This window comes from Eretmochelys imbricata, chromosome 3 (assembly GCF_965152235.1).
Source record: "Eretmochelys imbricata isolate rEreImb1 chromosome 3, rEreImb1.hap1, whole genome shotgun sequence".
NCBI lineage: Eukaryota > Metazoa > Chordata > Testudines > Cheloniidae > Eretmochelys > Eretmochelys imbricata.
Window position 1 is genome coordinate 142,587,052 of NC_135574.1, and position 19,176 is coordinate 142,606,227.

A 19,176-nucleotide genomic window follows, 5' to 3' on the forward strand; every position below is an offset into this window, starting at 1 on the left:
AGATGGAAAGATCCAATGAACATCCCCTGGAAAACTGGTGCCAACTACAAGAATTTTCATGCCAAAATAATAGCTTCTCTGCTTCCACCCCGCCCCGTTTTCAAATTTTCTTACATTAGAAAATGAGATGATCTGGCTTTTTCTCTTGCTCCTCCATCCAAGAGCTTTAATCAGCTCTATTCAGTGCAGCACTCTAAAAAGCAGGACTGTAACACTTTAATAATGTGGTTTTTACCATAAAGCCAACAGCAAATCACGTCATAACATGACTTCTACCAGGGTAGTTTTTGCAGTGTACAGTCTTCGATGATGCATCTACGTTAACCAAAGCTATTGTAAAGGCAAAGGCTGCATGAAATTTTGACTGGCTTTCTTATCCTTACAATGGTTCAGCTCATCCCTCATCCCCACAGCAATATGACTTATTAATGGGCTTTTATTAATGTATTCTGGGACTCTTCAAGCACCTCTCCACAGCACTCAGCATATTACTCAGAGCTCATGTGCTCAGATACATTCCAAAATGGAGGCCTCCAAGGAGGGATGCATTCTGGAACTTTAGTGCAAGGTATCCCAAAATTCACCTTCCTTCATTCAGTATCCTCATAGTTGACTCCGACTTGCCAGCAGCGGCAACTTTTTACAACAGCTTTGAATTTTAAATGAGATTACATGGCAATAAACTGTCACCCAGCTGATGACAGCTGGAAAGGCAGTGAGCAGCCAAATCCTGGGACATGGTAAACCAGACATTCCTCCAAAAGCAGACTTGGAATGAGCAGCAGCATTACAGACCAGACATAATGTTCACTATGCCAGCTTTACAGTGACCAGCTTTCCCCAAATGAAAAGCAGTGGCCCCACTCTAACGCGATGGCGGTACGAAATAGCATTAGGAAGCTAGGGTGACAGTGAGTACCTTATACTTTGCTGATAATTCACTGATCAGGACCATTGTGGTAGAAGTATGCAGACCAGAAAAAGAGTTTTGATTACTATTAAAATTAGAGCTGACCAAAAATTGATTTTGCCACATACAACACACAGACTTTTGAGAACATAGGGTTGTATTAGAGGGCAGACTATGAAATACTTTTCTCATTTAACTCTTGATATCATGCTTTTCCTTTTGCTATCAAGCCTTTAACCAGTTTATATCAACAGAGACACATTGCTTCAACTACTGTAACACCAAGAGTCACAAAGTGGCCGTATGTACTTCAGATTAGGGATGTTAATTGGTTAACAGATTAACCAATAAGCATCAGTCTTATCGGTAAAGTATTCTAGTTAACATTTAAACTCCGCTGCAGGACTCCTCTCCCGGCCCCACCCCTGGGGTCCCGGCTGCCAGCCCCACACCCTGGGGTCTGCACGGGGCGGCAGCAGAGCCCCGGGCACGCGGGGCTGGCAGTGGAGCCTAACGGTTAAATGTTTAACCAGTAAAAATTAATAGTTTAAACGTTTACTTTTTTTAAATGTTATTTACATCCCAACTTAAGAAAGGTGGAGATAACTTCTACCGTGCGCAAGACATCTGTGAAAGCAGGTAGAAGGTTTTACATAGGAAAGAGTTCAGAATAAGAAAGAACTACTACCTGTCAGCAGCCTATGCTTCATGAGCCTAGTACTGCTACCAGTGTCAGGGAAATTCACATGATGAGAACAATTTTAGCCAGAGCATCTGTAGAAGGGGAAGAAAACATTAACTGAAATCAAACAACCAACAGAGCTGCTTTAGAGCTATTAATTAAGCTGTGTATTATTTGACAGCAGTTGCCTGAATCCTGATTATGGATGATGCCTGAATTACTATATCAATCACTGCTGAGAAAGAACGGATGGAGGGCACTAACGCTCTTTCCACTGCATGAGGATGGGTCAGTTTTAGTGAGAAAACGAAAAAAGACTCTGCTGCATAATCTGGTCTCAACAGAAATTGTAACATTGCATGTCATTAGAAATTGGGAAAAAATTAAATCTAAAAACACAAATCTGCACTAAATATCTGTAACAATCCCATCTACTAGTGGTGGAAGGCTTGTTAAAATTAATATTTTTTCTATTGGGCTACTGATGCCACCTGTAAAACATAGCAGGGACAACAGATTTGACTTTACTAATACTGGTCTCATTTAAAGTTGATGGGGCCATCCTGAGTAAAGACCACCAATAGGGAAAGACTGATATGCTAGCTTCTGTTTTCACGGCTCCTCTGAGGTACATATAACTGGAGTAGATAGAATAGGAGCTCTCTTAACCCTTAATTTAAGCAGCAGACTGATGAATCCAACAAAAAAATTTCTCCCAACAGTTTAGACATCTGAGTTAAATCAGAAGGAAAAATCAGATGCTTTAAATGGGCACTGTAAGTCTCTTTCTCTCTCAAATAGTCAGGTTTTGCTTATTGGGTATGTGGTATGTGTGATGTCATAAACCTACTAGTCTCCAGCAACCTAAAGATAGTTCTAGGAAAAACAGTGCAACCAAGACTTGAACTTCTAATGCAAATAATGAAGCAGAAAAAGTATAAAAAGAAGATTTGGTTTTGGTTGTTTTTAAGAGGAAAACAAGGCACGAATCCCAAAAGTATTTTCCTTTTTAAAATATGCTAGAACATTCAGATTTGGGGAAAGCAGTATAAACCACTGAAAATCTAAAACTTCAAGTTCCAGTTTTAAAAAAACAACAAGTTGTTACACTACAACAAGGGAACCCTTGATTAAAACTGGAAGGCAACAAATTTAATACTAATGAAACATTTTACACAGTATCTAAATTAACCTGTGGATTCTGCCGCAAAATATTTTCCAAGAGTTTAGCAGGATTTTTAAAAGGATTAAACATTTATAGCCATGTATAAACTGTATAGCCATGTGAAGCTCTAAGCAATAGCCAAAGTACTGGAGCACTAAGATAACACTACATCCTTTACATTCTGCTTCCATTTAGAAAAAACTTAGCAATCATACTGTGAGTAGATTTGGCTTGGGTTTTTTAGGGCTGTCAAGCAATTTAAAAAATTAATCGCGATTAATCGTACGATTAAAAAAATTAATCGCGATTAATTGCACTGTTAATAAGAGAATACCATTTATTTAAATATTTTGAATGTTTTCTACATTTTCAAATATATTAATTTCAATTACAACACAGAATACAAAGTGTACAGTGTTCACTTTATATTTATTTTTATTACAAATATTTGCACTGTAAAAAACAAAAGAAATAGTATATTTCAATTCACCTAATACAAGTACTGCAGTGCAATCTCTTTATAATGGAAATGAACTTACAAATGTAGAATTATGTACAAAAAATAACTGCATTCAAAAATAAAAGAATGTAAAACTTTAGAACCTACAAGTCCACTCAGTTCTACTTCAGCCAATTGCTCAGACAAACAAGTTTGGTTACAATTTTCAGGAGATAATGCTGCCCATGTCTGGTTTACAATGTCACCTGAAAGTGAGAACAGGCGTTCACATGGCACCGTTGTAACCGGCATCGCAAGATATTTACGTACCAGATGCTCTAAAGATTCATATGTCTATTCATGCTTCAACCACCATCCCAGAATATATGCATCCATGCTGATGACGGGTTCTGCTTGATACCGATCCAAAGCAGAGCGGACCAACGCATGTTCATTTTCATCATCTGAATCAGATGCCATCAGTAGAAGGTTGATTTTCTTTCTTGGTGGTTCGCGTTCTGTAGTTTCTGCATCAGTGTGTTTGTTGCTCTTTTAGGACATTTGAAAGCAGTCTCTACACCTCGTCCCTCTCAGATTTTTAAAGGCACTTCAGATTCTTAAACTTTGGGTCACGTGCTGTATCTATCCTTAGAAATCTCACACTGGTACCTTCTTTGCATTTTGTCACATCTGCTGTGAAAGTGTTCTTAAAACGAACATGTGCTGGGTCATCATCTGAGACTGCTATAACATGAAATACATGGCAGAATGCAGGTAAAACGGAACAGGAGACATACAATTCTCCCGCAAGGCGTTCAGTCACAAATTTAATTAATGCATTATTTTTTTAACGAGCATCATCAGCATGGAAGCATGTCCTCTGGAATGGTGGCCAAAGCATGAAGGGGCACATGAATGTTTAGCGTATCTAGCACATAAAAAGCTTGCAATGCCGGGTACAAAAGTACCATGCGAACACCTGTTCTCACTTTCAGGTGACACTGTAAATAAGAAGCAGTCAGCAGTACATCCCGTAAATGTAAACAAACTTGTTTGTCTTAGCAACTGGCTGAACAAGAAGTAGGACCGAGTAGACTTGTAGATTCTAAAGTTTTACATTGTTTTGTTTTTGGTGCAGTTATGTAACAAAAAAAAATCTACATTTGTAAGTTACACTTTCATGATAAAGAGATTATACTACAGTACTTGTATGAGGTGAATTGAAAAATACTATTTCTTTTGTGTATAACTTCTACAGTGCAAATATTTCAAATAAAAAATAATAATATAAAGTGAACACTGTACCCTTTGTATTCCTTGTTGTAACAGAAATCAATATATTTGAAAATGTAGAAAAACATCCAAAAATATTTAATAAATTTCAGTCGGCATTCTATTGTTTAACAGTGCAATTAATTGTGATTAATTTTTTTAATCGCAGTTCATTTTTTGAGTTGTGTGAGTTAATGGAGATTAATCAACAGCCCTAGTTTTTTTAAATGAAACTTTCAATTGTCATCATTTTCTGCACTCATCCAGGAAAGCTTTCTACTCACCACAAGCCAGCAGATTTGTCAAGTCTTGTACTTCCCCATTCCTAACTATCACAAATGAGATTCAACACTATGAAGTGTTTATAATAAAATACTAGTAGATATGTATTTATTATTTTAATTCTTAATACATAGGAGGGAATTAAATAATCAATCTAAGTAAACAGTGCAATCTTGTGGATTGGCACATGACTAGTTACTGTCCCTCAATACAGTAATAAGTAGACTTAATGGCTGGCACTGAACAAGTTTTCTTCCCGTCAGTATGAACCTTGGAGGGGAATGGAGAACATTTAAACTAATTTACAGACAAAGTCAAATTTGATATATCATCCCAGATTATACTGCCTTCTTTAAAACTGTGGCATAGAACAAGTATATACACCCTTCCTTACCTTATACAAGGAAAATTAAAACAATGATTCAAAGGACACTGGGATCATTTGATTAGCCACTGTTTCTGACAAATCCTGATCAGCACAAGTTTTATCTACACAAAAACTAGGATTTGGCCCTGTGAGACAGAAAACTGAGTCTGAGGGACTATTCGTGATGAGCATATATACTGCTATTACAATATATACTTCTACATTACTGGATGCCAGCATAACATATAGATCAGACACCAAGACAAAACTTATATAAACCTAAGATTGCAAGTATAGGCATGAAAACATTAGAATTATGTGTGTGATCTTTCTTTATATCTTTTTAAAATTAAATTATCCTATCCTAGGCTTGAAGTCCTATTTTAGATATGTAAAAAGAACAATAAGCAGCAATAAAGATAAATCAAAATGTGAACAGAATGAAATCTATACAAAGCCACTGAAGGACAGAAATTGAGATGTACAAGTAGCAACCACCACTCTGTAACAGAAGCCACTTTTTGTGCATTCCGTTAAGAAGTCCTTCTAACAAGCTTTGCAACTTACTTGCTTTATTGCAAATAATCTTTTAAGTCTCCATTCATTCTTCTCTTCCACCACTAAAAAAAAGTTAACCAGCACTCAGTCTACATACTTTAAATTACAGAGCAAAAACTCCACCCAGCTCCTCAAAGAAGTACTTCACTTCAACAATCTGCTCTCCTGCTGAAGTCAATGGGAACCTGTACAAGTGAGGTACTACTACTGTGTAGCTCAGAGGAGAATTTTGGCTCTGATAAATGAATGTTAAATATAATGCAAACTGAAAAGGAGTATGCTGTAGGCTATAGAGGCCTATTGTAATAATATTACTGGTTATACCAAGAGAAAGACTATCAACTTCAAATTTAGGGTGAGATATATTAAGGGTTTGAATTCTTCATTTGGGATGTCTCAAAGTACCTGTTCAGAATATATTCAGTGATCCACCTAAAGAAAAGTCTGAAAAATTGTATTATATTACATGAAACAGTTTGCCATTTTAAGATTATGTAATCTTAAATATCACATTTTAATTATTAACATCATGTTCCACCACAGTGTTGTCTAAGTCTAGCGTGAATGTAAGAAAAAGAATTCAGGAAAATAATGTGATTATCCAACACTTTTGTGATACTCATTTCCACCATTTGCCTGGGAAGGACTTAAAAAGAAACCTGTCAGTTAACAGTCCATGTTCAAGGACAGAAACACAGATACGAGTGAGAGATTCTTTTTTGATTACTCCTCCAGGGACAGAAAAACAGGTGGGGAAAAAAAAATCTGTGGCCTGTCAACCTCCAGGTGAAGAATAGTAGGACATCATTAACTTGTAAGAGCCAATGATGACATATCCACTCTCTACAATCAAGTTCCAAAAAAAGGGGGAAGATTAATAGTAAGAGGAAACACACTCATTTTGCTCAATGTCTTGAAAGTTCATAAAATTTGAATTTTATTTTCAGGTTTTGCAATATATGAACACAGACTGTAATTAAAATAATGCTTTAGATTAAAGTTTGTATGTGGAAGGCTCCTGCTAGTGGTCACCATTTGGTAAAATGTTGCGCAGCACCAGTGGTACCCACGACCCTACTAGTCCACATGAAGCTCCTCTCCACATTACCCATTGGACAAGACACAAAGTGCTCCAGGGTGCAGCTCTCCATAGGCTCTTGCACATGTGCACACACAGACAAACAGGAAAGAGGTTCTCAAACGGTCTATAAAGGTCCTTGCTTCCAGAAGACACCTCACACAGCCTTTGCTAGCAGGGCCGTCCCTAGAGATTGTGGTGCCCTATGCAGCCCACCTGTGGGGGGCTAGCCCCAGGCCTCAGAGGGGTGAGGCATCCCAGGCCTCCGCCGGGGGGAGGAGACTGCGCCCAAGGGCTCTGGGAGGCATGAGCAGCCAGTGCAGGCATGAAGGCAGCAGGGGTCGAGGCCCCCCCCGTACTCACAGGGCAGCGGGAAGTGGAGCAATCCGGCAGCAGCCTGCTCAGCTCTGCTCGCACGGCTCCCAGGCTTGGGGGAATGGAGGGGAAACCGCCCCCCAACACTCACCAGCGGCACGGCTGGGAGCCGGCAGAGTGGAGCAGGCTGGGGCCGGGTTGCTCCACTTCCTGCTGCCCAGTGAGTGCAGGGCGGGCCCGACCCCTGCTGCAGTCCCCCGGGACGCATAGCTCAGGGGATGGGATTTGGGGGGAGAACGAGCAGAGTGGGGGCAGGGCTGGGATGGAGCAGGGGCGGGAAGAGGCGGGGCAGAGGCAGCTTTCCTGGGCCCTGCTTTGTGTAGCCCACAAGGGGCTGGCTCAGCCATCCGGGGGATCGGGCTGGCCGCTGGATGCAGCATGCAGCTGCATAGGGCACCAGGAAATTTGGGGCAATTTGATGCCCCCAATTTCCTGGTGCCCTATGCAGCTGTGTAGTTTGTGTATAGGTAAGGACAGCCCTGTTTGCTAGCACCGGAGAATCAGCCTTAACAACCCCTACATCCTGACAGTCATTGACACCAATATTAGGCTTTCTTGAATTCTACTGTGACACAATAACCGTATCACTACCATACCTCACTTTACTGTTCTCTTCACCTATCTCATCTTATCTTTTTACCCTTTCGAATCATTACCACAGCAGTGTTTAGGTACAATGGAAAAAGGTGCTTTACATTACCCTCTACTCTTCCAGTTCTTTCCTTACATTCCTTGCCTCTCCATCAACAGTCCACCTTCCACCCCACCCCCCAAAAAAACCTCGCACATTAAGTAAATGCTAAAAAAGAATGAATTACCACCATAAAAGGTGCTCAATCAAAAAAATAAGAATCTTAGTAGTATAGCCGTGAGTATCCCTTTCATTTACACTCCCCAATGATATATCACTACTTGCCTCTTAAGACTGTCAACTCTTCAGGGCAGAGACTTTATCTATTACTCTCAGTCCAGCAGACTATAGGCACTATATACATGTTAAATCAAGTATTTATTAAACTAGAAGGGTAGGACACAAAAGCCATTTCAATGCTCCTCTGAACTATACCGCAGCTATAATTTCAATATAACCCATATTCCTAACTTCCTGAAAAGCTCTCCTCAGAACATTTTCTAAGCTAAACAGTAACAGGCAGCTGAAAAAAAGAAACCTTCCAAACTTTACAAATACACAGACCTCACTGAGGAACAGACTTTTCATTCAGCTGAGGAAGAGGGCTTAAAAATAAAGTTAAGCAATTATAACGAAGAGCTTCTCCGCTGGAATCTGCCAAGATTTTAGCAGCCTATTTAAGCTCCTCTTCCCTTTTTGATACACAGTGTTCCAACTGAGTTGAAGAGACTCGAAGGCTGCAGCTGGCCAAGTTTGCAGAAGACAGATTGAGTCTTATTGAAATATAAACATCAGAAGTGTACAAAGAATGAAAACAAAGGACCAAAAACACTGCAACCCTTAACCACAGGATTAGTCCATACTCAGGTAATCCTAGTGACTTTAGTGGGACTGTTCACTGATATTATAAATAAGAGCTGCAAGAACAAGCACAAAGTTTACCTCTCTGATAATGTTTTCACTGGAGAGTTCGATAGGGTCCATGACCCGTTAGCCAAGCCTGCCTACAAGCATCCACCCTGCAGAGCCACACTCAGGGTGGATAAAAATCAATGATTTAAAAAAAAAAAATTAAAAAATGGATTTTTTTTATTTAAATCGGATTTTTTTTTGATAAAATACTTTTTGAGGAAAAAACCTATCTAAAGATAGTTTTAATTAAGATACATTATAGCTCAAAGATATCTCATCATGGAATAGGGATTATAAATTCTGATTCTATAGTATGAGACAATATATTTATGTAATGTTTAAGAAAAGTTTTGTAGATGAGTTCCAATAGTTCATGGATTAGTGACCCAATCTTATGCAGTTCCACAGGCTTATATACAGTTTAGGTTAATCTTTCTATCTACCCAATGGGACTCAGTGCTCAGTCTAGAACAGGGATCAGCAACCTTTGTCAAGCAGCCTGTCAGGGAAATCCACTGGCGGGCTGGGACGGTTTGCTCACCTGCAGCATCCATAGGTTCAGCCAATCGCAGCTCCCACTGGTTGTGGTTCACCGTTCCAGGCCAATGGGGGCTGCGGGAAGTGGCACGGGCCAAGGGATGTGCTGCCCACCGCTTCCCACAGCCCACCTGGCCTGGAATGGCAAACCACGGCCAGTGGGAGCTGCGATCAGCAAAACCTGCGGACGCTGCAGGTAAAAAAGCTGTCCTGGACTGACAGCGGATTTCCCTGATGGGCCGCGTGCCAAAGGTTGCCGATCCCTGGTCTAGAAGATACCATCAGAGATGCTTAGTTTTGCAGTTCTCAAACTGTGGATTTGTGTCTCCAGAGGTAACATGCTTGTTAAAAGCAAAAATGTTTTAAAATAAATAAATATATAGAGGTGAGAAATAACAGACCTCAACTGTATTGTCCCTCTGCAAATTTGTGTACACAGTTAATCCCTTACGTCTCTCTAAAAGTGAAAAGTTACAAAAAGTTCAATGAAAAGAAGATTGTTTGGAGTGGAATATATTTGGACAAGGAGAAGAAGTCTGGAGATAAATGTGAGACGCGAGGGACATATGCTTGTTTTGTTAAAATATTATATGGTTGCTGTTGAACAAAAATATCCAGAATACTTAACGTTGTTTTAGTTAAATAAAACAATGTAAATGTCTGCCTGGTGATGTTCTCCCTCTAATACAGAGTAACAAGAAAACCCTCCAAATATTAATGATTAACCTGTTGAATTGGAGATAGTTCACCTCCCAATGACTTTATAAATATCTGCTTCAATTACCTTTGGTAAATGAAATAACCAAACAATCATTCATTTTCTGATATAGCTGTAAAACTAATCTGAAAAGTTTTCAAAATACATCACTGTTTAAAAATGTATAGTGTATACCTTCTAAAAATGAAACCTACATCTATCTTTGAGTTGTGAAGAGTATGTATTAAGGTTATAAAAACCAACAAGAATGCACTTCTATGTAGAAAACCATGTTTAAATCAAGTCTTCCTGACTAAAAGAAAAAGGAGGACTTGTGGCACCTTAGAGACTAACAAATTTATTTGAGCATAAGCTTTTATGAGCTATAGCTCACTTCATCGGATGCACCTTCCTGACTAGTGATTTAAATCAAATCCACCCTAGCCACACTTACATCAGACTCCTGTAGACACATCCACAGTGGAGCTACAGCAACCAGGGGAAGGTGCTTTGATTTCTAGGGGCACATCTCAGGTTTCTTAGCACCTCACTAAACTGAGTTACTTTAGGAACTGTTTTATGGTGCATTGTGGAACAACTTGTCTGTCTTTTGAGCTCCTGTGCAGAAGCATTCTTAGTCTGCCAACATATCAAACTAAAAGTACTTCTGGGTGTGCATGCTCACTTCTCTCTCTTCCAATACTGGAAAGGCCTGGTTGCAACACAGCACAATATGTTATTTCTGCTTTTGGCTGCTCTGTTAATGCAGGACGACGCAGATAGAGGGTATGAAACATAGCACAGGGCATTATGGCAGCAACCTGCAACTCTAAGAAGGCAACAAAAAGTCTCAGCCAGAAGATCATGCATGCTGGGTTCATGGCACAGGAGACAGATGATGCTGGTTGTGATTGTTGTGGATTCCTCTTAAGCTGACCAGTGGCCTGTTACAGGACCACAAGCACAGAGTGGCAAGACTACATAATTATGTGTTCCTAGGATGAACAGCAGTGGCTTTAGAACTTTTGCCCAAGAAAGGCCACCTTCACAGAGCCACGTAAAGAGCTTGCCTGACCTTCAAATGAGGGAGGCCACACCAGTCCAGAAGTGGGTTGTTATGGCCTTCTGGAAGTTTACTACCCTAGACTACTACAGGTCTGTGGCTAACTAGTTTTGCCTTGGCAAGTCAACTGTTGGGGCAGAGCCAGTGGATGTGTCTGAGACCATGTGAAAGGTGACCATTACCAGCAGTGCAACCTTTTGGTCAGGCAGCAGTATGGTCCCTCCTCCCTGACATCTCCCCTTTTCTCTATAACTCCATCCTATGGAGTTGATCCCTTCTTTTGCAGCTAAGTCCTTCAGCCAGGTAACATGTTCCTGACCACCCCTTTTGGGATATACAAAAAAGAAAAGTCCAATAATGGAAAAGGCTTTGGATGTCCATAAGGGCTTCAGGGCTGTCTCCTTAGCTTTGGGACTTGGGGACTGTACCCTTGGGTATTTAGGGCCTCCCCTAGATGGATTCCCCACTAAGAGGTAGTCTTTTACTGTTGTCCAGCTTTAAAGGTTGGTAGGAGAGCCCTGGCCTAGCCTTTCCACCAGGCTCTGATGGTGAGCAGGTAAGTTCTGCACCTTGGGGTGCTAAATAGCTGCAGCCCTTCCTACCTGAGTCCTCCCTCCCCCCCAAGGATAAATGAAAGAATTGAACTAAAAATAAAGTTTCTGATCTTCCCAAACAGTCACCAATCTCTCCTTTGCAGACTCGGTCAGGTCACAGGCAACATGAGCTCCTGGGCTGTTATTTATCCAGAGCTCAGAGCAGATGTCTCTTCCCTTGCACCATTCTGAGCTGCTCTGCTTCCCCTTTTAAGCTCCACCTCTAGCTGATGCAGAGTCTGTGGGTGCTGGCAGGTTCCAGAACTGCTCCTTAACCCCTTGTTCTCCAATGTGGTGTTTGCATACCCAGTACAGGCCATTATTGCTGTGGTTTACCCACCAATGGTGGATAATGCTAATGTTCTTGAACTAATAGCTCCTGAAACGTGAGCTATTACTGGCACCCATGTACACGGCTGCCCAACACAAGGAGCACATGAAGACATCAACCTGAAAGTATACTACTTGCGCATTACGCAGATCTTGATCAATCACAAGGGCCAGTTCATGAACACCAATGTAGGATACACCAGCAAGATGTATAATGCCAAGGAATTCATGAGATCTGGCATACCTCTGTTTGGACTAAAAGTGACTGTATTCCACCCAAATAAAATGGTTAACAGTGGGCACAGAAACCCCCTTGATATTTTAGAGGGTCCATCTACCCTCTGCTGCCCTGGCTCATGAAGTCATATGCTGATGTAAGAGTACTGGGCAGAAGAAGGTTTAACTGAGCAGTGGTAGGATGGAGGCAGAATGTGCATTTGGCCAACTGAAGGCAAGATCGCATAAACCATAAATCTGTTTGAATGCCAGCATGCCCAATGCCATTCATATTATTGGGAGTGTGCTGTGCACTACATAACATTTGTGAGGACAAGAGAGCTCTCACTGGGAATGGGCTCAACAGACTGCTGTTTTGGAGGTCTAGTAAAGGCAACCAGAAAGCACATCTCTGATGACTAGGGATGGGTCCAGGAGAACAGGGGAAGTAAGGGATGCTTTGCATGCAACATCCTTGAACTGCTGGGGGAGATGCACAGGAAATGTGATGCCATTTAGTGTTTAGTACACATACCAATTTGTTACTACTTTTATGGGATTTTGAGCTACCTACTAAATCTTTCGATAGAGGTTCCAGCCTCTTCCTCGTTTCCCCAAATATTCACACAACAATAGTGAAAAAATACTTTATTATACAGTAGTACAAATATACTTTAAGAACCTTACAGGCAGCCCAGCTGCCAACAACTGGGTAAACTGCCACAATCAACGCCATCTCACCGATAATGGAACTGCACATCAGTGCACCTGGTCTCCTTGTCCCACAAGGCATGAGGGTTGCGTGAACAGCATACATCTGCCCATACACACTTCCATTCCAGGAGTACATGGAATGGCTAATAACCAACACCAACCCCAAGTTGTCCATCAGTTGCAGGACATGGTAGCACAGACGAGTGTCCACTGACACTCCTGTCTGAGCAACTGGCTCCCCCGATGGCAGCAAGCTTCAAAACAGCTCCTTCTGGAGATGTCAGTCTTGCTCCCTCATCCTTTGATCATGCTCAAGATAATCCATGATCAGTTTCCCTCCTTCTTCCTGTTCCTCCCTAGCTGCGCCTTCTGGAACTCAAGGTGCACATCTAAACTGCATCCGAAGTCATTAGCCATTTCTTGCACCAGGCCTCCTTTTTCCTTAGGAGTCCTTTCCCCAAGAAGCCTGGGCCCAGCAGAGGTGAAAGATCCTAACAAGACAATGAAAGAGCATTATATTTTTGACCATGGAAAGAAAGAAAAAGTATCTGTTTTACATTTGCATAATAGAAAGGCCACAAGAAAATACTTCTATTTACTAGGTATGGCCTTATTTCAACTACAAGACATTTAAATGATTAGAAAAAGCTGCATCCCAGGTTACCAGTAAACAGATGCAATTTAAGTATTTTATATTATTAAAATAATTTTTAAAATTGTGGGGGGGGAAGGGGATAGTAAGGCCTATATTACCAGGGGCCTGTTACTAGTGATGGTCCTAACATTATTTCACAATGCAACAGTGTTGGGGGATGTTGGTCTACTTGGGATCCCAGACTGGAAGAGGATCAGCTTTATATATGCCAAGGTGTTATTTAACTGCCTGGTACCTGATCAGCATGTCAATGACTGGACAAGGCTAGTAAGCTCCAGGGATAGGCATAGCAAGTTTGCCCTGCCGAGGAATTTCACTGACAAAATTCTCAAGCATTATCAGCTTTTTATTTTTTTTTGGGGGGGGGGGGGGGCGGATTTCAGCAAACATAAACAAGGTACTGAACTAGGAGGAAGCACAGCCTTGCTACAAACAGATCTGCCTTTTTATCTTCATTCCTCCATCCCACCCCAATCCATCTCCCCTGGCCTGGACAACATATCACAAACTAAGGAGGCCAGATACCTCCATCACCAAGGGACATTTCCACTTAATACAGCCAGTGAGGCAATGCTTTAGTACTAATCCCAGTATAAAAGTGTTATAAACAGAGTGCAGAGTATCCATATTACATATGTATTCATTCCTGTTAAACCTGTAATCCAATGTTGAATAAGCGTGTTATCAGCAACCAGTTAAATCATAGTTAGAATAAATCACTAGTTGCATGTTTAAATTCCATCCCATTCCCATCCCAGATCACACATGGATGGAGTAGGAAGAGGGAAAAGGGAAAAAGCATAGCTTCCATCCTCAACTGAAGCTAATTCCACCTCATAGCATGCAATATCCTCTGTAATATTTGCATTGGTCAAAGGTCAGCAAACCCCACCCTACACTTATACCACAATTTCCCCCCATAACAATAATAAAGGTGATAGCTGTCTCTTACCGGACTGTGGCTCCCCCTCTGACTCTGCTTCCTCTACATTCCATTCCTTGGGTACATCCTTGAACACGTCCATGGAATCCAGCATAAGGACATCCTCCAGTCACTCTGGCCATGCTGACTACTCCAGCTCTTCTGCAACGAAGTTCTCGTCTGCCCCTGGTCTAAATATCAGACCATTCCACTTCAAAAAGCCCATCAAGCCTGGCACTAGGCTCCGTACTCATGACAGCATCAAACATCTGGTCAAACATCTCATAGGAGGGGCAGGTGAATGAGAAATTGCGGGACATTCAATTGGTATCCTTTGCCTTGCAGCAGGTATCGTTGAGGTTTTTAATTCTCCAACACTGAATTGTCATCCACCTGATTCCTCTCCTCCCCCAGTCTCTTTGAAATATTCCTGCACAGATGCTAATTCAACTGCATCGCCCAAAACTGTGTTTTCCTTACTGTACTTACACCAGTACTCACACCAGAGAGCAACCAGAACCTTGATGTGATCCTCTGGCCAGCTAGGAGCACCCTGGGACAGCATCTTCTCATGCTGTTCAAATGAGCTGAACTTTGCAGAAATGGAGCATGCTGAATGAAGAGTTAAATGCCAACAAAGTGTACATAAACCAGCAGGTGACTTCTGGGTGTAGAGGGGAGTGGGAAGTGAGTAGGTAAGAGGACCAGAAAATATAGCCCCTGCAGAACTGTGGGAATGCACTGGAGGACTATCATAATCCAATCTTCAGTTGTATTCTCATTGCAAAGTAGGCAGGTTAAATCCCGCATTAAAGTGAAACTTGAGCTTTCATCTATACCTCCTGCCGGACAAGCAAGCCCAGATTCAAAGAACATTCAAAGCTGGATTAAAGGTTTGCATATGTGTGGACAATGGGGGGGGTAGGCTAAAATCCCATCAAGCTATCAAACAATGGCTCTTTCCCTTCAAATTTCTTTTATTTCTCAAAAAAACTAAAAGAAATAAAGTAACAATAAGGCCCCATCCAAACAACAAATTTTGACCATGATTTTGAGACAAGTTAGAATATGGTCCAGTTTGAGTTCAAACATCAGCTTTTCTATCTTCACATGTGCGTCTGTGTCTCCACATCTAATACTCTGCTATTTTTTTCCCCTTGAGAAAAGTCTCTGGCCAGCTATCCCATACTGTCTTCTCAGTCAATACCCAGAAAACATGCATACAAAAGCATATAGGCTAATGCACTCTTAGGTGTCCTACTGCAGAGAACTGGGTGAAGCAAAACTGAACAAAAATAGTTACATGGGCTTGTTGAGGTGTACCATCTGCCCAAAAAGTGTGTGCTGAACCAGTCCAGAAAGACAGTCATGTGTCAACCTAGGCCTCTCTTAGCTGACATGGTTACTAAATTCTAACTGTGTTGTGTGCAGACAATAACCATGTTTAGCTCCAGCCATGCAGCTGCAGCATGGCCACGTTTAAAGATAAGAGGGTGGGGGGGGGGGGTGGAGAGATTTTTAAATCACCTTATCTTCCCACATTACATATCAGTTTAGTAACCTAATTAGTAATTTAGTAACCTAATTAAATAAAAGCAATCTTGGAAAGTTAATGTTACCATGAAAGACAATTTTTGAATGTCCTCACTCGTGTTGAAATATGTAACCTCGTATTCAAATAAATGTATTATTTGAGGTGTCTATACAGAATAGTTGGTAAAGCATTAGAATTTTATTTTTTAGATTTAATGGAAAATTGATCTAAAGTCTTTGCCTGGAGTGGATCACACCTACAAATTTCCCAGCGGAAAGACTGCTACTACACTGAAGTAGATGGACGATTCCAGGAAATAAAACTCAAGTTACAAAATATCCCCACTAAAGTCAAGCTACTCATTTCATCTCCCTGTCTCTCCCTCTTCTTATGTTTTCCTGTCTGTATGTCTTCCCTCCTCCTGGATTATCCAAGACCTCAACATTCCAAAAGGATGTGACAAAACTTGTTCTTAAAGTTGGATGTGTCACCAGGCCATCAGTACAACTTCCTTTGTCCAGCTCAACCTTCACTGCCTTCAATCACAATCACCTGTTTCTTACCACCACATATAGCACTTTCCTGAAGTGCCAGCAGACACAGCTTGAAACTGATCAGATCACTATCTATCACTTTACTGCAATCACTAAGAGGGAGAAGCCATGTGCAATAGCCAATGACAGACTCCTTCACTGCTGCTTGGACTACAGGAAAAGACAATGCTAGTGTCTCTCTCACCCCACCAGCTCTATAGAGTGCACCCAGCACCTGCATCTTCCACTTCCCCAAAGGGCCAGCACAAAGAATAGGAAAAACACAGGAGGATCACCAGAACAGTTTCACTGTACTTTTAGCCCATTTCTGATGGCATTATGGAATATGTGAACAAGTAACAGCAGTACAAATGCTAGGGTTCCCCCCCATAAGATTTTTTTTTTTAAATGCTGGAAAAACTCTGTTATGATAGCTAATTGTGCCACAAGATCCTTGATTCTAGCCAATATGCGACATCTACATAACTAAATTCACTATGGAGGTGGGGGGGGGGCAAAAATAATAGTACTGTTTTTACAATATTAAACACTATAAAAACATTTTTGTTTTGAATTATTGCATCAACATAAAAATAAAAGCTAGTCTATAGTATGTGATAGTGAGTTCCCACATTATCAATCTCAATAATGATTTTCAGTAAGATGATGGGATGGAAGAAGAGAAACAATGGAATTGGAAGTCAAAAGTTTTTTTTAAAAACTGTTCATGGTCCGCTTACATTAAAGAATTTTCATCTCAGCTTTGAGAATTAAGCAGTTAACATAATGGGTGTAAGACTACTTCACTTTATGAGGCAAGACTACATGCATATATCCATTCATTTATGCACTCCACTTCGCAAGGAGTTTCAGATGCGAGAGATGCAAAGGCTAACTATGTAAGCCAGTTTTATTATACATTACAATAACATGTCTAATTATATATGCCATTACAAAGTAAAATCCCAGATAGTGTTTTGCAGGCCAAAAAAACCAAACTACTGCTTGACTCTTTGAAATGAATTACCCCACAGACTATTTTCAGATACAGTAATACAATGCAATCACCACACATTATAGAGGGAGGCAGTGGAGGAGAAAGAGACTCCATTAAATCATTAGTCCATCTAAACAAGTACAGGATTAGTCTTCAATGAATTCTTTTATTCCTTCTGTTCTACTTAGGTTCACACATCAGACTGCATTCTGAGCATCTTAGCTATGTTTATTAGGGTTACACCTTACCTAAATTTAAATGGGGGCTTTCATCATTACATGTTCTAACATATCTCAACATTAGAAAGTTATTTCGCAAAACTCCCTTATGACTAGTTATTCCATAATTGTCCACTACAGTTTCTCACACCCACAAGGTACCCAGCATCCTCCGATACCACCGGAGGTATTATGCGATCCTAGACCACTGGTTTGAGCCTGATACAGCAATTCCTACGTTCCTACCATCAATTTACATTTCTCCTTTCCTAGTCATACCACACTCCGCTGTCCGCCTCGATGCTTCGGGTACGGCCGTGCCTGGGACACGGGCAGCTCGGGTCAGCCAGTTAGTGGCACAATGAGCCCTTCCAGTTCTATTTCACTAGCCAGTTTGCTCTGCAGGCGCACTCGGGGATTTGCTGCACGGTTTTACATGAGGGAAGGGGACTGCACGTGCAGCCCGCGGGCTCCGGAGCTTGTGCGCGACGGGCAGGGGCGAGCCCGTTGCCTGGGAGGGCACTGCCTTTGCTAGCGTGTGGACGGGAGCCAGCGCCATGTGCCCTGCACGGCCCCCTCCGCGCCGCGGCTCCCAGAATCAGCACCGGAGGCCCCTCCGGGGTGGAAAGCGCTGACTCAGCCTCTGGCTCCAGCCGGGCCCCCCAGACCAGCCTGGGGCTGGGAAAGGGCCGCGGAGCCCGACACCCGCCAGCGCCGCAGCTGCCGGGACCACACTGCACACCCCTGCCGGGACCGGCCAGGCCCCTCGGAGCGTCCGCTCGCAGCTGCCTCGGCCCCGCGGCTGTGACACCCTGCTGCGGCCCCCCCACACACACACCCGAGGGGCACCACTGGGGCGGTAACCAGCCCGCCCCCCAACCTCCTGCCCTCCTGCCCCCCGCCCCCGGTGGCCGGGGCTGCGCCCGGCCGGCCCCGCTACCTGAGGCTGTGTACCAGCTGCCGGCGTGGCTGGCCTCCCGGCAGAGCACTCGGTTGGACATCTTGGTGCCTGAGCCGCCTATGGTGTTCGGGGGGGAGGGGGCAGGAGACGGGCCCAGCCGCGGCGGCAGCGCTAATCCCCCTCCTCCCCCGGCAGAGCCCGAGCCCCCGAGAGGGGGGGCGGGGCGGCGCCGCGGACCGGGCGGCTCGGGGAGAAGCGCTGCGAGAGGCAGGAAAAGGCGACTCGGCCCCCGACACGAACCCGGGCGGGGAAGGGGAGCCGGCCTGGGACAAAGCCCGAGGCAACCGCCGGCTACTAGGCGAGGGGGGGAGGAGGCGAGGAGGAGGCCGCGGCTGCCGGGTTTGGCCCTGTGCGACTCCCGTGGAATGCGGATTGCACAGAAGCGGGCAAAGCGGCTCCCCATTGGGTGACGAAAGCAAAAGCCCGGCAGCGATTGGACGCCCTTGCTCCTCCCCCCGTCTTCCCCCGCCCCACAGGACCGATCGCGGCCTGTGATTGGACAGCGCCGCTAGAGGGGAGGGGAACGATGGGGGAC

General features: G+C 42.9%; 1 protein-coding gene across 1 annotated transcript in view; it reads right to left on the bottom strand.

Annotated features, from left to right (window-relative positions):
* MEMO1 (mediator of cell motility 1) overlaps window positions 1-18,819 on the bottom strand; it is a 48,130-nt gene extending 29,311 nt beyond the window's left edge. Inside the window, exon 1 of the mRNA XM_077813504.1 lies at window positions 18,621-18,819. Coding sequence (XP_077669630.1) covers window positions 18,621-18,681 — 61 coding nt within the window. The 5' untranslated portion in view covers window positions 18,682-18,819. The remainder of the gene's footprint in view (window positions 1-18,620) is intronic.
* Between the last annotated feature and the right edge of the window lie 357 nt (window positions 18,820-19,176).